Source organism: Mirounga angustirostris, unplaced genomic scaffold (genome assembly GCF_029215605.1).
Source record: "Mirounga angustirostris isolate CCGP_5_RB_7025 unplaced genomic scaffold, mMirAng1.0.hap1 SCAF_12, whole genome shotgun sequence".
In the NCBI taxonomy this organism is placed as follows: domain Eukaryota; kingdom Metazoa; phylum Chordata; class Mammalia; order Carnivora; family Phocidae; genus Mirounga; species Mirounga angustirostris.
The window spans coordinates 14,712,340-14,737,730 of NW_026991720.1; the positions used below are offsets into that span (position 1 = coordinate 14,712,340).

A 25,391-nucleotide genomic window follows, 5' to 3' on the forward strand; every position below is an offset into this window, starting at 1 on the left:
GCTGCGACATCTGTCACCCCATTGATCGCCAGAGTTGATTCGGCTGATCTGGCTGGCTAGGCGGGTGTCCCCTTCCTCCCTCACCGCTCCATGTGTGTCCCGCCCGAAGCTACGCGATCGGTCGAAGAGGATGACCTTCCCCGATAGAGGAGGACCGTTCTTCAGTCAAGGGTATATGAATAGCTGCGCTCCCCTGCTAGAACCTCCAAACAAGCTCTCAAGGGAACACTGCTTGTTTCTTTGTATATAATACTACTGAACCACCAAAAGCAGGCACACATTATTTTCATGTGAGAGGAGTAAAATCTGCTGCTTTCTCCAGGATTGCTTTTTTTCACCCAGTTCTGCTTGCAGCCAATTATACACTCCACTTCTAAAACCAATGGTCAAAATTTATAAGCCAATAGGTTTACAAGGGCAGCTTACTGGACCACAGTCTTAGAAGCTGCAGCTTCCTTAGTATCACACTCCAGCTAACAGTAAAAACTGTCACTAATTTAAATACAATCTGTATCCTGTATCTCAGCCTTCAGCTTCCCCTTCCCATTTTTCCTTTTGTCTTCTCCACACTGCCTCTCTCCTACCTCACAACCAGAATTTCTTCATTAAACCATACTTTCCATTTGGCTATAAATGTTTGTATGAATTATAATTAACCTTGCTAGATACCAATGAAATTATTTTTTCCAAGTCTGAATGAAAGTAGAAGGAAAATTATACCAAATTTAATATGAATACTCAGAGCTGTTCCAGAAAGACATTTTCATATAAAATGACAAAAAAAAATACATTTAAATCTAAAATAATATCAACCTGTAAAGTTGTAACCAACTATATGTTTAAATGAATTCTTAAAGTTTAAATAACTTTTTAGATTTTTTAATTAAAGAAGAAAATTACTTACTCCAGAAGAATATTATTCATATCCTGTGTAAAGAACTTTTTCCTTCCTTCTTCATCAAAAAGTTTGGCAGCCTAGAGAAACATAAGATTGTCAATATGGCTTTCTTTCTTTTTTTTTTTAAGATTTATTTATTTGACAGAGAGAGATAGCGAGAGAAGGAACACAAGCAGGGGGAGTGGGAGAGGGAGAAGCAGGCTTCCCACAGCGCAGGGAGCCCGATGTGGGGCTCGATCCCAGGACCCCGGGATCATGACCTGAGCCGAAGGCAGACGCTTAACAACTGAGCCACCCAGATGCCCCTTTCTTTTTTTTTTAAAGATGTTATTTATTTGACGGAGAGAGCGCGCGCGCGCGCGCGCACACACACACACAAGCAGGGGGAGAGGCAGGCAGACGGAAAGGGAGAAGCAGGCTCCCCAATGAGCAGAGAGCCCGCCATGGGGCTCATCCCAACACCCTGGGATCATGACCTGAGCCGAAGGCAGACGCTTAATGACTGAGCCACCCAGGGGTCCTGTCAATATGCTTTCAATAAACACATTGTTTCCATATTTATTTACTAAAGAATAAGCTTCTTGAGGGTGGGGCTACTGTGATTTACATTACTTTGTATCCTCCATAACCAGCTTAGCCCCTGGCATGAGTAGGCAATTACAGAGTGTTGAAACAAATTTAGCATATATACCATTGTTTCCTATTACCTCTGTATTTAATTTTTCTTAATCCTGCTAAATTAACAAAATTATACATACGAGACTTTTTAGTGCTTTGTGTATCTTGTGGACTTTGACTATCCATGGGTTTATTAATTATTGCTGTGATCTCCAAGATAAGCGGATATCTCACTTTCTATCGATAGTGTCTACAAAGTATCTGTCTGATATTCTATATGTTATACTCATTACCATGTTTAATCCTCCTAACAGCCAATGACATTGGTATGACAGCCCCCACTATACAAACAAGGAAGCTTAAATCTGTCAGAGGTTACATGACATGCTCCCAAATCACACTACTAATAAGTGGTGGATTCAGGACTCAGACCACAAGCTTTCTGACTTCAACTGCGCAACACTGCCACCCTGTACAAAGATACCTGCTTACTGCAGCCAGCCTAGGTTCCACCTAATTACTAACAACAAAAAAAACGTAGGCGAGGTTATTAACAAGGGATAAGCAAAAATTCATGCAATGAGCTTAATTTCATCATTATGTTTGTCACCTCGACCAGGTGACCAGAAATCAAGTATACCAGCACACCCTACCATAAGCAAAATTTACTGGGAAAATCACAAACAATGTAGTTGCGGTCCATGAGATATAAAACATCAAGAAGACTGATCTAATCATCTGAGCAAGCCATATGCTGACTCTGTCAATCCACCAAGTTATTTGACAACTGTACATGCAATAAATAGAAGAAAATTGCTAAGATGGGCCTCAGTACTTCTCAGAAAGAATGAAAACTGGGTATGTGCAGGGGGTGGAAATATATGAAAGGCATAAGGAAAACTAAACTTCAAGAAATGAATCAAAAAAAGTCAAGAGGTTGAACAGTGGAAGAATATTACAAAGTAAGAAAAGAGCCACAAGAAGCAATTCCTTATCACACAGACATGAGCATTTAAGCCAAGGATGACTTCTTACCTCCCAAAGAAAAAATACCATCTCATATTTCAAAAGAAAACATATAGCGAAGTCATAGATACCAGTAAGTGAAATCAAACTTCTCACTGATGATTTCCTACTAAGGAGTTAGGGAGCGCCTGTATTAAACCTGGCAGGGCTATTACAGAGAGAGAGAGAGAACAGTTTTTGGTATATAAGATATGACAAAGCTTTTACAAGATGGAATACACTCATTACTAACCAATTTTATTAAGTGAAACTGAATGGCATATAACACAGCAGACAGAGTGCCTACTATGGAGCTCCACGGTCCTGCCTTTAAATGCTGACTTTGAATCATGGCTCAGCCATCTAAAAATTACGTGGCCTTGGGCAAATCACTTAACCTGTTGAACCTTAGTTTCCTCATCTATTAAATGGACGAATACTACCTACCTCACTTGATTGTTGGAGGATTAGACTACACAGTAGGTAAAGTACACTAAACCCAATCAGGGTGCTGTCTCCTGATTGGTAAATGCTATGTGAGACACAGCAGCACTGTACTAAATACAGAGTACAGGTTTCTGCTAAATAAACAAGAGCTATTATTTTTATTTTATTTTTTTAAAGATTTTATTTATTCATTTGAGAGAGAGAGACAGAGAGAGCACAAGCAGGGGAAGAGGCAGAGGGAGAGGGAGAGGAAGGCTCCCTGTTGAGCTGGGAGTCCGACATGGGGCGCGATCCCAGGACCTGGAGATCGTGAACTGAGCCAAAGGTAAAGGCTTAACCATCTGAACCACCCAGGCACCCCAAGAGCTATTATTATTAATAATACCTTGCAGATCAGGGCGCCTGGGTGGCTCAGTTGGTTAAGTGACTGCCTTCGGCTCAGGTCATGATCCTGGAGTCCCAAGATCAAGTTCCGAATCAGGCTCCCTGCTGAGCAGGGAGTTTGCTTCTCCCTCTGCCTCCCCCTCTCATGTGCTCTCTCTCTCTCTCATTCTCTCTCTCTCAAATAAGTAAATCTTAAAAAAAAAAAGTATCTTGCAAAATGTGGGTCACATCACTAACACGTTTTAAAACCTAGAAGAAACTAAAGGTTTTAGGGATAGGCAACATGGGATAGCAAAAGGCACATACATACTTTGGAGTCAGGTGAACCCTTGTGGCTAAATTCTGGCTCCACCACTTACTAGTTGCATGGACCTGACCAAGCTATTTAACCTACCTCAAGTTTCTTAACCATAAAAAGGAAATAATACCTGTATTTCCTACACAGAGTAGCTGAGAAGATTAAATAAAAAACCTACTTATTATCAAGACTACAGATTGTATACTTTTCAAAAAATAAGCACAGAAAATAGCAAAAGAATGAAAACAAAAGAGATGAGTAAGAGAACAGGATAAAAAAGAAACTGACAAAGATCAACTATATAATTATAACAACTGTAAAAAGATAAAATCATTTGTTAAAAGAGAAAAGACTCAGATGAGGTCAATAAAGAAATTACATGCTGTCTATAAGAAAAAGAGCTAAAGGGACGCCTGGGTGGCTTAGTCATTAAGCGTTTGCCTTCGGCTCAGGTCATGATCCCAGTGTCCTGGGATCGAGCCCCACATCGGGTTCCCTGCTCGGCGGGAAGTCTGCTTCTCCCTCTCCCACTCCCCCTGCTTGTGTTCCCTCTCTCGCTGTGTCTCTCTCTGTCAAATAAATTAAAAAAAAAAAAAAAAAAGCTAAAATAAAGAAAATCAAAGAGGTTGAAGGTAAATGATGAGAAAAGCTATATGTAAAAATAAAGAGACAGGAGACAGTAAGTCAGACAAAACTGAATTCAAGGTAAAAGGCAGTAATAGCACAAAAAGTCACCTTCAAATGATAATCATCACAAAGATCAAGACTTTTATAAGTCAAACAACACATCATGGAAATAATGCAAAAACGATGGTAAACACAATTTATAACCTAAGAAATACTGGCAATGAGATATTTTAACAGACTTTGCTAAGTTCTGGACTAATGAAGTACATTAAAATAAGTAAAAATACAGGGGAACTAAAATTAAGTCACTTCAGAAGAAATGCTAAAGAATAAAAAACAGAATTGCTAAACCAAATCTGTGGGCCAGTTACCAGAAAAATTAAATAAATCTAAATATTCCTGTAATCAGATATTTAAATTTTAGGAAAAGTTATGAGAAATAAATGTAAAGATGATTAGTAAATTTTAAAATGTGACGTAAGTTGGGTTACTATAACCCCAGGAGAAAGAAGCAAGGTGAATAGTCCATACATTACCACCTCATTAATTATTTTTTATAATACTATACCATTTGCAAATGCATGGATTAAGATCTAGAAAAATAAATAATTTAATAGTGGTTCTCTGCTGGGAGTGGGGAATGTCAGATTATGGGGGATCTTTCCCTACGTATGATAATACATTTTGTATTGTGCATTTCACTTTTGTAGTCAGGAAAAAAATTAGGACTAAAATATGGCGTGGGTTCAAATAAACACATTAAAGTAATCGGGCACCTAGGTGGCTCAGTTGGTTAAGTGACTGCCTTCAGCTCAAGTCATGATCCTGGAGTCCCAGGATCGAGTCCCACATCCAGCTCCCTGCTCAGCTGGCAGTCTCCTTCTCCCTCTGACCCTCCCCCCTCTCATGCTCTCTCTCTCTCAAATAAATCTTTAAAAAAATAAAATAATCAAAATAATCAGAAAGGGCATTTTAAGCTAGGTTTGGCGAGGGGGGAAGGGCAGAGGGAAAGGGAAAAGCAGACTCCCTGCTGAGCAGGGAGCCTGACCTGGGGCTGGATCCCAGGACCCTGAGATCATGACCTGAGCCAAAGGTAGATGCTTAACCACTGAGCCACCCAGGCGCCCACTGGCATGTTATTTTAAGTCAGAATACTATCTCCCTGAGATTAAATGGATAAGTGTGATGACATTTATCTGGATTTGCAGCTAGTTAAACAAAGATTATGAAGGCAAGTCAATCTAGAGAGGTATCTAATGTGACATGCTAAAGCTCAGCTCTCAAGTTTGTCCTAATAGGAACACAGTGCATGCTTATTAAATGTGATTAGCTGGAAAGGATTAGCTGGAAAAATCAATTATAAAAGAACTAGATGTCAATATAGTTTGGACCAAGTTCAGGTATACTTTTGAAATGTTACTATTTGCTCCTATCTTCCATTGTCTTTACACGACTTTTTTTACAATAAAAATTGTATTTATGAAACCTATGCTGAAAAATATAAGATGAGGGGCACCTGGGTGGCTCAGTCGTTTAAGTGTCCGATTCCATTTCAGCTCAGGTCATGATCCCAAGGTACTGGGATCAAGACCCACTTCAGGCTCCGCATTCAGTGGGGAATCTGCTTGAGGATTCTCTCCCTCTTCCTCTGCTCCTTCCCCCTCATGCTCGTTTGTGTAAGCATCCTCTCACTCTTTCTAAAATAAATAAATCTTTTTTTTTTTTAAGTATTTTACTTTTTTTTTTTTAAAGATTTTATTTATTTATTTATTTGACAGAGAGAGAGACAGCGAGAGAGGGAACACAGCAGGGGGAGTGGGAGAGAGAGAAGCAGGCTCCCCGCTGAGCAGGGAGCCCGATGCGGGGCTCGATCCCAGAACTCTGGGATCATGACCTGAGCCGAAGGCAGACGCTTAACGACTGAGCCACCCAGGCGCCCCTAAAATAAATAAATCTTTAAAAAATGTATAAGATGAAATAAAATAATAAAACGATCACCCATATGATGCTATAACTATAGTTATACATATTTCTACTTAAAATCAAAGGCCTATGTGTACAGCCAATGCCTAAAAGGAAATATAGAAAATTATAAGTTCTTTATATGGGTGCTGAAATTGTGGGTTATTATTTTTGTCTTACAAAAAGCATTTATTGTTAAGTTCATGTAGCAAATAAGAAACAAGGGGATTATTACACTTACTACACGGAGGTCTTCAATGCGTTTTTCAAGAAGGACAGGTAGACCCTCTGGGAGTGTAGGCACTACCTTGGGCATAACCTGAGAGGCATAGGTTGGCTGGGTGGTGTTTCCATTCTCTCCCCCTGACTCAGAGAGGGGGCTACCATCAGAAGCAGCATCCAGTAATCTGTCAAAGTCGAAATCATCTAGCATCTCTAGCGCATTTTCAGCTTCCTGAAACAGTTCATGTTCATTTGTGCCAACAAAAATGGGGAGGTCTGGATCAGCACTGTTCAGATTTAAGTCCGGGACATCATTTCCCAATGCTACAGCAGTGGAGGGGGGTTTATTCAGAGAGGAGGTCGTTAAGTTCACTGGGACTTTGGGGTTAGGCTCCTTCTTCAATGCATCCTTCTCTTTCTGAAATTTTCGTATCATGGCAGCTAGAGAAAGAGAATCTTTATAACGTTTCTTCTTTTTTTCAGACTTGTGGGAATTCAGAGCCACAACTCTGTGAAGAAAAAAGTCATCCGTTAGGCTATGTACGATTTTAACGTTTAAAGCCTCATGTAAATAAGCAGACACAGATCATCAAAACAATCATCTGACAGGTGGGAGAGCAAATTTCTTATTAAATTATCATTTTATCACAGCATCTTCCTCATCATCTGGACTGTCACTGAGGAAAGGTCGACAGGTAAATGGCCATCAGAGTGGAGAAAATGAATAGACTAAAGTTAACAGAAAGAAACAAAACTGAATGTAGCTCAGGTTTATGAGAATATATGAAGTTAAACTTACTACTCCTTTTGGACTGTTCACATTCTTAAGCACTTCTTTAAAGTGGTCACCTAAAAAATTAACCTAGTAAAGAAATACACTTTTGCTGAAAACAGAGTTCCTTACAACCAGAGCTCACACAAGTACAACTTTAAGCTGGTACTCCAGGTGGGGTTTGTTTGTTTAAAGATTTTAGTCATTTGACAAGGAGCACAAGCAGGGGGACCAGGGCGGGGGCGGGGGGGGAGAGGGAGAGAGAGAAGCAGGCTCCCTGCCGAGCAAAGAGCCCGATGTGGGGCTTGATCCCAGGACCTTGGGATCATGACCTGAGCCAAAGGCAGATGCTTAACAACCGAGCCACCCAGGCGCTCCAACTCCAGGTGGTTTGTGCTACAAACTGCCAAAGAAATGCAAAATCTTTCTAGACCCTATTCTATCTGCTGCTACCTTCTGATCATTTTCACTTTCCATTCTGGGAACAGCCATGTGAGGCAATCATATATGGGTAATTTTCTATGACAATGTTCTCCCTACAGAAACCATGAGGGAAAGATGGTTTCAGTTTATCACTTTCTCTAGACACCTTTTCTACATTCTATGGCTTATATTCTTCTATGCGCACTACAGAATCAAAAAAGATGATTTGTACCTTCAAGGGAAGCCCATGTTTCATTTACTGTTATATACTCCAAACCACAACAATACCTGGTATACAACAAGTACTTAATAAATATTTGCTGCATGAATAAGCTATGAATTTGAGAAAATGACAAATTCAATAAAGGCATTATAGACTTTGTTCCCAAAGAAGTTTACTTGTAAATAATAAATTCATTAGTAATATATGTTTTTCCTTAATTACTTAATGACTCCAGGGTCACTAAAATCTCATGCTTACAGGATGATAAATACCTCCCTATATCCTTTTGAATACTGATAACCCAAAAAATTCAGATGCACCTCCCCTGGTAAGGAGGGGAAGAAAATCAAGCCTCTCATAGTTTCTGTCCCTTAGTTCTCCAAAAAAAGTCATGGAGAAGCAAGAACAACTGGTAATTTTATGAATGCATGGTACAAACATTTTATTCTTATAACTTTTTTGAGAAATTCTACTTGACTTTTAGAGACAATATCATTACCTAAAGTTACAAGTGTGAAGTTACACTGTACAAGTTACAAGTGTGAAGCAAAGCTAAATAACTGGCTTTTTAAATAGTAAAACTATAAATTGTTCACACAAAGACTACTGCCAATCCTCAATCCCCAGGCATCTAATTAGCTTAGTTCTAGCACAAAAAGTTTAAAACATTTGTTCAAGGTTTATACCATCTTTTCAAGCTGGTTCTTGTTGGCTAAAAGTTATAATGAGCAAAATACTTAATGAATTAATATGTAAATCTGATCTAAAACATCATGAGTCTCTAAAATGATAAAGCCTTCTACTTATCAATCAATCAATACGATATTAATTAATTAATTAATTAAAATCTAAGATGACATTGAATACTGGGTGGCATGAGAGGTCAGATTGCTGTCAGACATGGCCCAGAGATATGGGCATGAACATGGCCATAGTAAACTGGAACTTCCAGATTTTACATATTTTTTTTTTTTTTTTAAGATTTTATTTATTTGACTGAGAGAGACACAGCGAAAGAAGGAACACAAGCAGGGGGAGTGGGAGAGGGAGAAGCAGGCTTCCCGCTGAGCAGAGAGCCCAATGTGGCGCTCGATCCCAGGACCCTGGGATCATGACCTGAGCTGAGGGCAGATGCCTAACGACTGAGCCACCCAGGCGCTCCGGAATTTCCAGATTATAAACAATGGAAGATAGAAGGGACACCATTAAAACCGTCCAGGAGAAGCTGACTGCACACGGGTTAGGGATCCATGGGGCGCAATGGAGCTTGGAGATACACGGGTGCCTTTGCAAACAATGTTTCCTCTGTTGGTGCATTGTTAAAAGGATTCAAATGGGGATTTACTGCATTTGTGGTAGCTGTAGGGGCTGAATATTACCTGGAGTTCAAGAATAAAGGTAAGAAGCACGACTGAAGATAATACCTGGAAATATCTTAAAGGCTTAACTCTCTTATAAAAATAAGATTTCTTCAATGTAGCCTACTCGTCTGTGTGTTTTTCCCTTACAGAATACTAGTAAAATTTAATAAAGTATATATGTGCAAAAAAAAAAAAAAACTAAGATGACAAAGCTTTCTATTTACTAATAACTTATACTTAATATATTAATATTATTAAAATATAAGTTAAGTCATTTATAAATAGAGTATTAAATTAGACCCAGCTAAGCTGAATGAATTAATGCTAAATATATCTTTCTAAAAGGGCAGCTAGTCATGCTGTAACCTTATAATGTTTAATTTTACGTACCCCAATTGTTTGGGTACTTTTTTCCTTGGCTTCTTCTCCTTTTCCCCTTCCTCTTTCCGCTTCCGCTTCTTCATTTCAATATCATCTTCTTTTATTTTGGGAATCTGCAAATGATAGAAGAATGTATCACTTATCTGAGTATCAATGGGTTACTCTTTGATGTTATCAATCTATCATCCAGGGCAGTGTTTTCTCTCAAAGTTCAGTGTACATTAGGAGTGCTTGTTATAAATGCAGATTCTTGGGGTTTACGAACACTGCCTGGTTTTGTTTTTTTTTTAAATAAATAGGATAATATCATTTTTTAAAAGATTTTATTTATTTATTTGAGAGAGAATGAGAGACAGATAGCAAGAGAGGGAAGAGGGTCAGAGGGAGAAGCAGACCCCCCGCTGAGCAGGGAGCCCGATGTGGGACTCGATCCCGGGACTCCAGGATCATGACCCGAGCCGAAGGCAGTCGCTTAACCAACTGAGCCACCCAGGCGCCCCACTGCCTGGTTTTTAACAAACATTTTGGTGATTCTGGTACAAGTAAGTCCTTGGATCACACTTGAAGAAACACTTAACTAAGGACACTCTGTATGTTTCCTAAAACAATATATACATTCCATAGAATTAGCTTTATAAATTACATCTTAGGAAAGGTAATGGCTTTTAATCATTTCTATACCAAGTCTGAAGGCAGACACTTAACAACTGAGCCACCCAGGTGCCCCTATTTCTATACCAAGTCTTAACTTATCCTAGAAACTTACCCTTAACCCCCAAACAGTAGATTATTAGACCACATATGGAGAGAGAAGTTTTAAAAGAAAATACAATTCTACTATGATGTATCAATTTCCCCTTATCTACATAATTTTACCTTAGAGCATGTAAATAACTATAGATTCATTAAACAATGTTAGCATTTTACTTTTCCTTACATTCACAAGTTAATTTAAAAAGTACACCCTATTAACTGAACACTCATTACTATTGCAATGCTAGATAAACTTACTTTGGGCGGCTTGTGCTTTTGGTTGTCTGTAGTATCTTCTTCTTCAGTATCTGAAGCTTGGCGAAACTGCAGAGTGCCAGTGTTGATGTAAAAGCCTCCATATTTTGTTGTTAGAGAAGCAGGAACTAACTCGTCATACTATATTTAAAAAAAAAAGGTTTTAGACATAGCCTATTATTAATTCTATAAACATCTCAAAGAAATTCAATCACTATGTCAGCATCTTTCTTAAATCCTAACTACAAAGCTGAATGCAATGAGGATGTTTGTGGAATAAATTTAGAAAAAGTTAATAAATGGGATAAAAATGAGCCTGGATTACTCAGTATTTATAAAGAACGGAAATTCTGGAATAACAACGCAAATTCTATCTATCATCTGCTGAGAAAAATTTAAAGATCACTACTACTATTCTTAATGATAAAGGATTCTTTTTTTTTAAATAAATCTTTATTTATGTATTTTTTAAGTGATCTCTACACCCAACATGGGGCTCAAACTCACAACCTAGAGATTAAGAGTCACATGCTCTACCAGCTGAGCCAGCCAGGCACCCCAAGAACAAATGATTCTGATGAGAAATTGAAACAAGTTAAAACAGATGACTAAATGTCCAGGCAAAGAATAAATTTCATTTCCTATAATATCAGTATATAATTTTACTCATAAGGAGATTATAAAGAATAACAAAGTTATTTCTTCTGTCTTAGCTCTAAGCTTCTAGGTGAAAAAAAAAATTTTTTTTAAGATTTTATCTATATGACAGAGATAGCAAGAGCAGGAACACAAGCAGGGGGAGCGGGAGAGGGAGAAGCAGGCTTCCCGCGGAGCAGGGAGCCCGATGCAGGGCTCGATCCCAGGATCCTGGGACCATGACCTGAGCCAAAGGCAGACGCTTAACAACTGAGCCACCCAGGCACCCAAGGTGAAAATTTTTAAAACAAAAATAGCATGTGTGTTTAAAAAGGAAGCAGAAAAAAACTGTCCAGTTCAGTAAGCATACACTGTAATGAGACAGGTACTTTGCTTGGAGCAAGAAATGTAAATTATCTAAACTAGACTGACGGTCAGACCTAAAATACCACTTAAGATGATGTCCTCTAAGCTTGGATTTTAAAGTTTATCATTTCTCACCTGATGAAAATGGACAAAAAGCAAACTTTAAATGCAAGTCAATCTTCACCAAATGATGGAGTCCATAGTGGTTGAGAAAAAAGGAACTACTTATCTAACAGAGCTAGATACCTGCTACCAGAGGTCCCCAGAACTCTACTTACAGGTTCTTCATATTTTACATTTTTAAGAAAGTTAGATTTTTAAGGAGAATCCTTTGCCATGGACAAGGAATACAGAGAATGTACTAGTTACTGTAAGAATATTAAGGCTAAGTACAAAAATTTTGCTTTTAACCTGTATCCTTTTCAATTAAATGGTTGACTAGAAAAAGAAAGAATTTCCAGCTTAATCATATTGAATCAAAAAGTAATGAAGTAGGGGGGAGAAAAGGAATGAATTGTTTTCTTGTTACTTCACTTGATGGGCTATTATAAAGACCTACGGGTAAAACCTTCAGAAAGGGTCCAGTACAATCTGTAAGCAAAGGAGTGATGTGAAGAGTAGAGAATTAAGAGTGAAATGACTTTGTAGTAATTATTTTTGGAAATGTGCAATTGTGACAAACACATCTGTACTTTTCGCTTACACTGCTTTATAATTTACAATGCTTCTTCATATAAATTATTTCACTTGGTCCTCCTGATACCTTTGAGGCAAAAAAGACAAGTTTTATTCCCATTTTATAAGTGAAAACCAAATTTAGAGGTTAAGAACCTTGCCAGAATAATTTTTTAAGCTTATGGTAGAGGCTCTGGCTGTATTTCAAACTATCCACTACACCAAGCAGCTTCTCCGACAGGAAACAAGTTCATCACTACATTATAGGGCAACATGGGTGTATTCAACATCTGTATGCGGCAGTATTTTACTAAGCTTTCCCTATCGGAACACTCCTCTGGAGAACAAGCTCTTTATGCATATTTAATTCAGCCTTTTAAGTACAATGTGTTAAGAGGCAATGGAGCACTGAACTTGAAAACCAGAAGACCTGGATTTAGATCCTTTCAATGACTGGCAATTGTGACCCAGAGGAAATCATTTAACATCAATACTTTGGGGTTGTGTAACAATGACAACATCTAGTGAAATTTAAAAGAAACAACCTAAATAAAGTGTTACTCATGCCTGGTATTATAATTTATTAATAATAAAGAAAAACATTTTCTTTTAGTCTTTACAAAATTTGGCAGTATCAGTGAGACTAAAAATAATCTTCAAAAGCATTTATTTTCAGGTATTTAGAGTAATAAGTAGTACATGATTCTGACAATTAAATAGAACCAGATTATTTTCACTCTCTATCAAATAATTACAAACAGTGAAAGCTTACTGGTAATACAATCAATGAAAAGAACAGAAAATCATTTGGTTGGATTATAATTGTCTTATGTCTGAATTATCTCATAAAAAGAACCCAATAATCTATTAAAGATAATGATACAAAATTATTTGGCAAGTCAATAAACAAGATATATTCTAATTCAATTTCCTCTTACAAAGCAGGAACCTACCTTGTCCTTTAAATGTCAGCAACTAATTCTAAAATTTCTATACAACAACTTATACCTACAAAATTTGTCCTTATTTATTAAAGCAGTAGCTTTCAAATTTTCTTCACCACCACCCAAGTGGAAAATACATTACACATCAAAACCCAGTGCATGCACACACACATATACACATTAAAAAACACATAATCTACTATGATTTGCTATGGTAGCTCCTATTCTATTCTACTTCATTTTCATTAAAAATGTTGGCCACACTCTCTAAATTGATATATAATCCAATTATGGGTTGCAAAAGTCAGTCTGAAAACACTTTATTCAAATATTTTGACTGTAGCAGAGAAAACTGGGTAATGCTACTAGATTTCCTTAGAAATCTTTAGAAACCGAGTCAAGTCTAGAATCTAGGAATTTTGACTTGTGTTTCATATCAAGGTCAAGACTCTTAAAAACATTCCATCCCTTAACCTACAAAAAGGTTTGTCAACCTTTCTGGTAAAACAAGAAGACTTCTCTACTCCAAAGGGCATTGTCAGTATTTTACTCCTATAGACCAGGCTATCTGGTATGGTAAATCAGTTTATGTCAAGACACTAAAATAACTTAGGAGTATCACAGGGTATCCACTACGCCCTGCTGGAAGTTCTACGTATCACTCTCCTACCACTGTATGCCTTGTACTCATCTATAGAAGCCAGGAAAAAAAAATACTGATTTGTGGGTAATACTACAATGCTTACCTTGGTGTCACTTTCTGTATATTCTAAGTAATCACTGTACAATGCAGAGGATACCGTAAGTCCAGGGTTTAGATTACTTTAGTGCACTGAGAAGAATGTAAGAACATGTACCTTTTACCTACTCCCAAACACGATATGCCTTCTTTCACTTGCTATGTGATCAATGGACTGCTACAGTCCTTAAATGCTTTCCTAAATTCCTCTTCATTTTATAGGAGAAAGAGGACTCCAGGGGAAAAGCTGCAGGGTGTGATCAAAACAGACAGGCAGTAAAGGATGGCATTCAATCACCACCAGTGTAGTAAGGGTTGGCAGCAACAAAAAAACAAAGTACATTTTAAAGATGTCTGCCAGATTAACTTCCACCCAGTAGCTCCAATCTTCAAGTTCATATGGTTCTTATGTACAGGTCATTTGAAAATACACCTGCTCAAGTTTGGAAATATCAATAAAAATTCAAGATGTAAATACCCTTGATCAGTAAATCCCACTGCTAGAAATTTATCCTATACATATATTTGCACTAATTATCTTACATATTTACTCAAGTACACAAAGATAAATGTACACAGATGCTCAACTGTTTGTAAGCACATAAAAGTGGAAACAATTTAGATGTACATCAACAAAAGACTGGTTAATAAAAACAAGTACTGAACTATTTTAGTAACTTTATCCTTGACTTCTATCCCAAACAAAGAATTGCTGCTATATTAAAGATACATTACTCACAGCCTCTGAGTTATCAATAAATGGATCTGTCTCATCATAGCCAAAGCCTATATCAATTAAATCTTGTAGCCGATCCTTCCGGTGTTTACGGGGTTTCCCACCCTGCAAAAAACAGATATGTTAGACTGATCTCAGTACTCATGCTGTTTCCATAAATTTAAAAAATACCTGTCAAAAGAATTCCAAGTAATTTCTTTAGATAATCCCGACCTTCAAGAGGTTGAATTTAAGTCCCCCCATACTTTGAATGTTAAATTGTACTTAGGGACTTGCTCTCAAAGAGTAGGGTATGAAAAGGAGGGGACAAAGTAACTTTATTTTTTAAGAAGATTTTATTATTTATTTGAGAGAGAGAAAGAGAGCATGAGCAGGGGGAAGGAGGAGAGAGAGAGGGAGAAGCAGACTCCCCCTGAGCAGGAAGCCCCACAAGGGGCTCGATCCCAGGACCCTGGGATCATGACCTGAGCCGAAGGCAGACGCTTAACTGACGGAGCCACCCAGGCACCCCATTCATGTCATACTTAAAGAAACCTTTATTATAGTTATAAAGAACTCATTCTATCTTTGGTATAAATGTTACCAGTATACTAAAAGTCATATATAAGCTTGTTATAAGTAGTTTAAGTGAGCAGGACACCTACTAATATTATTGTGGCACTACTAAAACAAGTGTTTAGTTCAGTCTCTAAGACTCATTTTAGATATTCAAATATATTCACTCAAATTTAACTATACTTTCTAAGCATCTTCCTAACACCTCCTGACCCGATTGTTTTTTAGCACAGGAGTGGGCCATGAGGAAGAAAATGCTCAGAAAGAGTAAGGAAAACAGTAAGCGGTAAGGATTCTGCCTACCAACAGGCCACCACTGAAACAGAGTAAGTCCAGCAGGAAGCATGGGATGCAAGATGTGAATCTCTTACTCAGTTTCAATTCTCAGTGCGTATCTCTCAATGTAAAGTGATTCTAATGGTGAAAGATGGATAAGTTTTGTGCAACATGGCCCTTAAATAAAAACAAACTGTTCTATCTTATTTCCATGCAAAGAAATGATCTGTTCCAGTGTTTGATGGAAAAAATGGTTATGCTGAACCTGCTGAGAGATGTCACCAACATAATTTGTAAAAGTAATTCTGACTAAATGTTATATTTGTATTACATACAGATGTTAAAAAACCTAACCCCCATAAGCTATGACTTCATTGTATGCTTTTGGGGGGACAAAACACCACTACACCATTACCACCAAGAAAGTCATTATGGTGTGAGATAAAGCAGTGGTTCCCATATTTTTAGCTTTTACAAGTTAGGTAAATTTCAAAAACAATTCTGAAGACCAATACAAGGTGACAACCCTTTTTTTATTTTGCTAAGTAAGGCCATTAAAGACATAATCTCAAAACAACAATCCTTCTCAAGAAATACTAGTTGGCAACCTTAAACATACAGACATATATGTAACATATATACATATACACACATATATACTCAGCATGTGTGTGCTTACATGCAACACACATAATAAGTTGTTCTAATTTTTTCCATTTGCCAGGTCTGCAAACTGGAACCCTTACAGCTAGGTTACAGATCTACCATTAGAATCAGAAGTCAAAAAACAAAACAAAACAAAAAAAACCCCAACAAAGCCCAAAATCAGAAGTTGGGGGACAGAAAGAGGTATTTCTAGGATAGGAGTTATTCTGTTAAGAAAAGTCACATACAAGCAATTAGGTACATGAGTGACTGTTTCACCCAAAAACCAGAGAGATAATGATGTAATGTATGGTAATTAACATAACATTAAAAAAAAAAAAACAAAAAACCCAGAGAGAGCTCTAAAAAGAATATAAAAACCCAAAGATATATGAAAACTAATATAAAAATATCTTAGTTCATGAAAAAATATAAAAACAAATGAAGAATACTAGTCCTGTCACATAGTAAATATATTTAAAGTTATAGGAGTTAGCAACATTAAAAAAAAAGCCCATATATGATAAACCCACAGCAACATCACCCTAAATGAGGAAAAATAGGGAGCTTTTCCCCTATAATTAGGAACAAGACAAGGAAATCCACTCTCACCACTTTTATTCAACATAGTACTGGAAATCCTAGCCAGAGCAATCAGACAAGAAAAAGGAATAAAAGGCATCCAAACCCGGAAGGGAGAAGTAAAACTTCCACTATTTGTAGATGATCTGATACGATATATAGAAAACCCTAAAGACTCTACCAAAAAACTACTAGAACTGATAAATGAATTCAGTAAGGTCTCAGGAAATAAAATCAATTTACAGAGATCTATTGCATTTTTTTAAAAATTTATTTATTTATTTGAGAGAGAGAGAGAGAGAAAGGGCACAATTGGGGGGAGGGTCAGAGGGAGAGAATCTTCAAGCAGACTCCCCACTGGGCACAGCGTCTAACACGGGGCCTGATCTCATGACCCATGAGATCATAACCTGAGATGAAACCAAGAGTTGGACAGTTAACTGACTGAGCCACCCAGGCGCCCCAACTCACTGCATTTCTATACATTAAAAATGAAGTAGCAGAAAGAGAAATTAAGAAAACAATCTCATTTACAACTGCACCAAAAATAATAAAATACCAAGGAATACACTTAACCAAGGAGGTGAAAGATCTGTACTCTGAAAACTATAAAATACTGATGAAAGAAATTGAAGATGATACAAATAGAAAGATATGCCATGCTCATGGACTGGAAGAACAAATACTATCAAAATGCCTATACTACCCAAAACAATCTACAGATTTAATGTAAACCCTATCAAAACACCAACAGCATTTTTCACAGAACTAGAGCAAACAATCCTAAAATTTGTATGGAACCACAAAAGACCCCAAATAGCCAAAGCAAATTTGAAAAAGAAAAACAAAGCTGGTGGTGTCACAATCCCAGATTTCAAGTTATATTACAAAGCTGTAGTAATCAAAACAGTATGGTACTGGCACAAAAACAGACACATAGATCAATGGAACAGGATAGAAAGCTCAGAAAAAAAACCCTGATTATGTGGTCAATTAATCTTCAACAAAGGAGGCAAGAGTATACAGTGGGAAACAGTCTCTTCAATGAATGGTATTGGGAAAACTGGACAGCAACATGCAAAAGAATGAAGCTGGATCACTTTCTTACACCATATACAAACACTCAAAATGGATTAAAGACCTTAATGTTGAGACCTGAAACCATAAACATACTAGAAGAGAGCACAGGTAATAATCTGACATCAGCCATTGCAGCATTTTTCTAGATCTGTCTCCTGAGGCAAGAAAAACAAAAGCAAAAATAAACTATTGGGACTACATCAAAATGAAAAGCTTCTGCACAGCCAAGGAAACAATCAATAAAACAAAAAGACAACCTATTGAATGGGAGAAGATATTTGCAAATGACATATCCAGTAAGGGGTTAGTATCCAAAATGTATAAAGAACTTACACAACTCGACACCAAAAAAAACAATCTGATTGAAAAAAGGGCAGAAGACATGCACAGACGTTTCTCCCATGAAGACCTACAGATGGGGGCGCCTGGGTGGCTCAGTTGGTTAAGCGACTGCCTTCGGCTCGGGTCATGATCCCAGGGTCCTGGGATCGAGCCCCACATCGGGCTCCCTGCTCGGCGGGAAGCCTGCTTCTCCCTCTCCCACTCCCCCTGCTTGTGTTCCCTCTCTCGCTGTATCTCTCTCTGTCAAATAAATAAAATCTTTAAAAAAAAAAAAAGACCTACAGATGGCCAACAGACACATGAAAAGATGCTCAACATCACTCATCTTCAGGGAGATGCAAATCAAAATCACAATAAGATATCACTTCACACCTGTCAGAATGGCTAAAATAAAAAACACAAGAAACAAGCATTGGCAAGGGTGCAGAGAAAAAGGAACCCTTGTGCACTGCTGGTAAGAATGCAAACTAGCGCAGCCACTCTGGAAAACAGTATGGAGGTTCCTCAAAATATTAAAAATAAAATTACCATATGGTGCAGTAATTCCACTACTGGGTATTTACCTGGAGAACATGAAGACAGTAATTCAAAAAGATATATGCACCCCTATGTTTACTGCAGCATTACTTACAATAGCCAAATTATGGAAGCAGTCCAAGGGTCCATCAGTAGATGAATGGATAAAGAAGATGTAGTGTATATACACACCAACACACAGAGGAATATTATTTACCCATAAAAAAGCATGAAATCCTGCCATTTGCAAGAACATGGATGGATCTAGACAGTAAAATGTTAAGTGAGGTAAGTCAGTCAGAGAAAGACATACCATATGATTTCATGCATATGTGAATTTAAGAAACAATAGAAATGAAGAAAAGGGGAAAAAAAGAGAGACAAACAAAAAACAGGCTTTTAACTACAGAGAACAAACTGATAGTTACCAGAGGAGAGGTTGAGGGGGAGGGGGGAATGAGTGAAACAGGTGAAGGGAATTCAGAGTACACTTATCTTAATGAGCATTGAGTAATATACAGAACTGCTGAATCATTATTTTGTACACCTGAAACTAATATAACACCAGATGTTAACTATACTGGAATTAAAATTTAAAAATTAAATTAAAAATAAAGTATGGGAGTTAAAATCGTTATACTAGGAATACAAAAATAAACATAAATGGACAATGTTCAGAAACTTAACCTAGTATGTAAGAATTGAACACGAGAAAGGCAACATTACAACTCAGTGGAGAGTAATTAATAGATCAAATAAATGGAATTAAAGATACTTCTATCATCTATCAAATTATAAAATTTTTAAATTCTGGCAAAACGGAGAAGAAACAGGACCACTCAAGCACTGCTGGCAACAGTATAGCAGGAAACTCTCTTGGAAAGAAATCTGAAAGAATCTGCCAAGAATTCTGCATACTCCTGAATGTTCTTCTTTTGCTGCTTCTTTATTTTCCAAACTTTCTATGAAGTATTAATGTCATAATGGAAATACACTAAAACAATTTCTAAAACCCTTTACCTATTTGACCTGATAATTCTACGTAAGCTTATTTCGAACTACTACTTAGATTCAAGAATATCTGTTAAGAACTTATGCTATATAGAAAGTAATATGCTCAACCAACTGAGCCACCCAGGCACCCCGCATTAGCACGTACTCTAAGTGCAACCACCTACATTTCATATTTGAGAAATGGGAAAAGCTAAAGCTTGGAAAGGGCAAATAACCTGTCCAAGATCACAGGGAAAGTAACTGCGCCAATCTTGAGCTCATGAGTCCCTGACTTCAAAGTGCCATTCTATTAAAAGTTCTATAAAAGAAGGGTGCTTGGGTGGCTCAGTCGGTTGAGCGTTGGACTCTTGATTTTGGCTCAGGTCATGATCTCAGGGTGGTAGAATCGAGCACCAAGTGGGGCCTCCGCACTCGGCGGGGAGTCTGCTTCAGATTCTCTTTCCCTCTGCCCCTCACCCCCACTCGCACTTGTTCTCTCTCTAAATAAACTAATCTTTTTTTTGTTTTTTTTTTTTTAAGTTCTGTAAGAGAAGTTACAGAATCTCTGGGGTTATTTTCCCACTTGGAGACATCTTAAACTCAATACCAAAAACTGAAGCAGTGTCTCCACTGTCAGTCACCTCCAAATTAGCTTCTCCCACTTGACATTCCCACTTCATTCATTCTATTTTTCTGCCTTGAAACTCCATTGTTAGCTAAAATTAAAAAAGACTGATGATACCAAATGTTCACAAGGATGTGGAGCTAGCAAGGTCTCCTACATGCCTACTGCAAAATGATATAGCCATTCTGAAAAACAGTTTGGCAGTTTCTTATAAAATTAAACATACGCTTCCCATATGACCTAACAATCCCACTACTATTATTTAGTAAAGAAAAATGACAACATATGTTCACATAAAGACCTGTATGCTAATGTTCAGAGCACCTATATTCATAGCAGCCAAAAATTAGAAACAACCCAGTGCCCATCATCCAGTGAATGGATAAACTGTGATACACCCATATAAAAGGATTACTACGCAGCAATACAAGGGAAGGAACTGTTGATAACATGCAACACATGGCTGAATTCATGCTAGGGGGCCAGACACAAAAGACTTTAAGATTCCCATTTATAGAAAACTCTAGAAATGGCAAAACAAAAACAAAAAACCTATACTGACAAGAAGTAGATCTGAGATTGCCAGGGACCAGGGCTAAAGGGAGAGGATTATTTGTAGAGAGGTAAAAGGGAACTTTCTGGGAAGATGAAATTGTTCTAAATCATGTTTGTGGTAGTGGTTATACAACTGTGTAATTCATCAAAATCCATAAAATTGTACAATTAAAATGAATTAATTATATGTACCTAAATTATCTATCAATAGTGCTGATTTTTAGAACCCCTCGTGATGATTTTTTTTTTTTTTAAAGATTTTATTTATTTATTCATGAGAGACAGAGAGAGAGAGAGAGAGAGAGAAGCAGGCTCCCAAGGAGCAGGGAGCCCGATGCGGGACTCGATCCCAGGACCCTGGGACCATGACCTGAGCCGAAGGCAGACGCTTAACCATCTGAGCCACCCAGGCGCCCCCTCGTGATGATTTTACTTCAACTCTCTCTCCACAAACCTTCGTTCATGTGAATATTCACATCTACAATTTCCTTTCCATTCCACCTGCCATTGCTATAATGTCGGCTATTGTTTTTCACTTAAACGTAACGAATGCCTTAATTTATTCTAACCTACCCTGCATAATATCATCTAGTATTTCTAAAATACCATTTCATATATCATTCCCCTGCTCAAAATGCTTCAGAAGCAACTCAGCTATTATAAAATAAATCAAAAACCTTCAATATGGCATTAATTAAATGCCTACTACAAGTATAGCTGTTATTAACAGTTATGAATCCATAATCTAATACATGCAATAAAATGGCTAATTAAGTAAATGTGAATCAATGATAGTAAACAAAATGGCTAAAGCTTTACTTAACAGTAATAGTACTAATCTTAATAATAATCCTTTTCAAAAAAGGATCTTACAAGTCTAAGATCTTCACCAAGCATCCTATCAATTATAGCATAACAATAATGAAGGTATAAATTACATATACTATGACACATGCATTCAACGTTAACAGCCATTTTAAAGTAATGTGGTAGAGGAATATTTAATAATATAGAAGGCAACAAAAGCAGTTTACCAAATGCTATGTACCGTTCAGGCTATTCATAGAAAAGGTAATATTCACTAAGCATGTGACAGTGTCCAACTTAACGGGTAATTGTGGAGATGACATTAAAATAACAAGATCATGCTTTTTTAATTCTCATACAAACAGTAGGATCTCATTTATGAGAAACACAACATAGCAATATATGCCTATAGATGTATCTAAAATGGCTCAAAGAATTTTAACAAGCAGATGACCACGGGTATTACCAATAGGGAAGGGATATAATTGGAGGCAGTGGTGAAGGAATATTTTGGCTTAATACGTATCATTTGAATTTTTTTTCTTTTGGTAGGAACTGGAAACCTGCTGGACAAATTGTAAAAGAGCTGTAACACTTTGAATTTGTTTTTAATAATAGGAATGTATCCACGTCTTACTTGATTAAAAATAATTTTTTTAAGCGTAAGAGAGCACTCTTGTAAGCACACAATCATTTTTAAAAGCCCTGAAAGGATACACATCCAACTATTAATAGTGGTTACGCCTGGCAGTGGGATTATAGATGATTAGGTGATTTTTATTTTCTTCTGTTTATCTGTATTTATATATTCTTTTACAGGGAACAAAATCTTTGAAATATGAAATGCTTATATAAATACATCTCTAGGAAAAGAAACTCCAACAGTGATGATCTCTGAGAAGGGAACTGGTTAGGTGGGAGTCAGGTTTAGGAGGGAGATTTACTTTACCTCTTATTCCCCTCTTTGTATCTTTTGAATTTTTGTTAAGTACATGTATTACCTATTCAGAATTTTATTTTCTTAGGTCTGGACCACCAAATGTTCAATACCACTGGGTTTTCACTCAGTATACAGTTCTGCTTCCTAGTCCCACCGTGGGGAAATAGCTGTGGACAAGCTGTATTTGACACACTCACGCCTGAGGAGCTCTTTCTTAAATTCCTCCCCAAGAGCCGGGGTTAAATAGTCTTTCCTCTACCTATCAATGGCTTTCTGCCAAAGCATTTACGGTCAGGCACATCACAGTTCCTTCCTTCATCACAGAGGCCACTAGAGTATAGTTTTCTGGCCTCGATTTACTTTTTCTCATCTCCTACACTTCCTAGAAACACTTCTCCCTTGGCTTGCCCTTTCTGCCTCACCTCCACTTTTCTATTCTCCACCCTCTAGTTCTCTAGTTCCCCAATTATGCTCAAGTCCAGTGATATGCAAATGGTATAAACTGAAACCAAACATTGGAGAACTGCCAAAAAGACTATTCACAAATATTAAAATTTCACCTAAAGGAACTCAAGATAAATTGGCAAAGGATTATATCACAGTGTCCTCCCCATTAGGCCTGTTTTGAACTGGTCTCTTTTCCAGCAGCCCTAGCATGGAGACTCCCTGCAGTAGAATCAAAGTCTTATTTGATAAATTCCCTGGACCTTTGCAGTTGTTGATGTTTCACGGTTTACACGATAAATGCCTCTGATAAAAACACAAAGTTTATTTCCCAAATTAAAGAAGAAAACCTTGAGTTTTGCTACACCTAAAATGAAGAACCCACTTTAAATCTATTCCCCTAGGGCACTGGTTTACTATGACTCAGAAGAAAATGACTTACTGAATCATTAGTACCTGTTTAACCTGATAATCAGTGTTTCAAGTCAATGCTGTCGGATTACACTATAACACTAACCTGGAAAACAAACAAGGGGCACCTGGGTGCCTCAGTCAGTTGAGCATCCAACTCTTGGTTTTGGTTCAGGTGGTGATTTCTTGGGTCTTGAGATCAAGCCCCCATAGGCCCCGTGCTCATCAGGAGTCTGCTTGAACATTCTCTCCCTCTCCCCACCCACTGCTCTCTCTCTCTAAAATAAATAAATAAACCTAAGGAAAGGAAAGGAAAGAAAAGGAAAGGAAAGGAAAGGAAAGAAAAGAAAAGAAAAGGAAGGAAGAAAGGAAAGAAAGAAAGAAAGAGAAAGACAGAGAGGGGCGCCTGGGTGGCTCAGTCGGTTAAGTGGCTACCTTCGGCTCAGGTCATGGTTCCGGGGTCCTGGGACCAAGCCCTGCATTGGGCTCCCTGCTTGGCGGGGAGCCTGCTTCTCCCTCTCCCTCTGTCTGCCTCTCTGCCTACTAGTTCTCTCTCTCTCTCTGTCAAATAAATAAATAAAATCTTAAAAAAAAAAAAAAAAGATGTTCTTAGTACAGGACCCCCTCCCCCAGTTGCCTCCAGGTAGTAAGAAACCTCACTAATAAGCAACGTTCATTGATCACCTATGGAAGACAGAGGAAGCCTGACAGTGAATGCTAAGACTCCAGTCTTATAACTGAGAAGAAAATATCTCCTGGTCACCAAGCTTCCCTATTTGTCCCAGCCCAGTCACAACCTTATCCTTCTCCACTTCTGTTGATTTTCTTAACCTACTGATAGAAAAGAGGAGAAATTTAAGTCAGTGGAAAGACAACCAAGAGCTGACTTAACAGCACAGATACAGTATAAACAGATTTCTTTTTTTTTTTTTTTAAGATTTTATTTATTTATTTGACAGAGAGAGAGACAGCGAGAGGGGGAACACAAGCAGGGGGAGTGGGAGAGGGAGAAGCAGGCTTCCCGCCGAGCAAGGAGCCCAATGCAGGGCTTGATCCCAGGACCCTGGGTCATGACCTGAGCCAAAGGTAGACGCTTAACGACTGAGCCACCCAGGCGCCCCTAAACAGATTTCTTTAATCACCGCTTACGATATAGGGCCTTCCTTCCAAATACCCTAAAACCCCTGATTCTCAATTGTTCCTAATGGATTTAAGGAAGTTGAAGAGAATTTAACTAAAAAGGGTCAAGTAACTGAAAGGGCATGTCATGGCAAGTGATTACAACTGGTAACTGCAAAAAAACAAAACAAAACAAAACAAAAAACTATTACTAAAGAATTCTTCCTTGCCCTGTATTTAAAAACCCCCCAACCTCAGTTTGTTTTAAAAGGTTATGTTTTTGCTGTATATGTAGTATCATACTATATATAGTAATGTTGTTGACCTATAAAGCTAAATACACTGGTACTTGTGCTTCATAAGTGGAATTTATTTTGTGGTGGTGTTAACAAGTATTTATCCAAACTGTTTTACCCAAAGTCCTACCATGTTGATCTTTATGGACCAGACCTAACACAAGGCCAAAACATATAGAGGAAAACCAGCCAAGGAAGTTCCCAAGGAAGCACTAACCCCTCAGCAAGTGTAGATGATCATCTAATGTGAGTAACTAGAGAATTCTTAAACCTCCTAGAAAGAGTGCATAAATGTTTTCTCACATCCACTTGTGTCAGTCCCATATTTGAGGACACTTTTTAAACAAGCCATAATTATTTCAAGTGTAAAAGCATATTTCCTTTCCACTCAACTGAGCAGTATTTATTGTGAAGAAGTCACTCACTGGAAATTACAGTTATTCCAAATATTGCCATTTCCTATTGCAGCATTATTTACAG

At 37.7% G+C, this 25,391-nt stretch overlaps 1 protein-coding gene and 1 non-coding gene across 2 annotated transcripts in view; both read right to left on the bottom strand.

Moving 5' to 3' along the window:
* Positions 1-25,391, bottom strand: part of UBN2 (ubinuclein 2) — a 75,287-nt gene that overhangs the window by 38,041 nt on the left and 11,855 nt on the right. The window contains exons 3-7 of the mRNA XM_045864202.3: positions 14,729-14,830; positions 10,633-10,770; positions 9,631-9,734; positions 6,481-6,970; positions 905-975 (exon numbers count right to left, since the gene is read on the bottom strand). Of these exons, the coding sequence (XP_045720158.1) occupies positions 905-975; positions 6,481-6,970; positions 9,631-9,734; positions 10,633-10,770; positions 14,729-14,830 (905 nt within the window). The remainder of the gene's footprint in view (positions 1-904; positions 976-6,480; positions 6,971-9,630; positions 9,735-10,632; positions 10,771-14,728; positions 14,831-25,391) is intronic.
* On the bottom strand, positions 22,246-22,298 carry LOC123836190 (U7 small nuclear RNA). The gene has a single exon (XR_006788887.1). It is a non-coding gene; the product is annotated as a U7 small nuclear RNA (small nuclear RNA).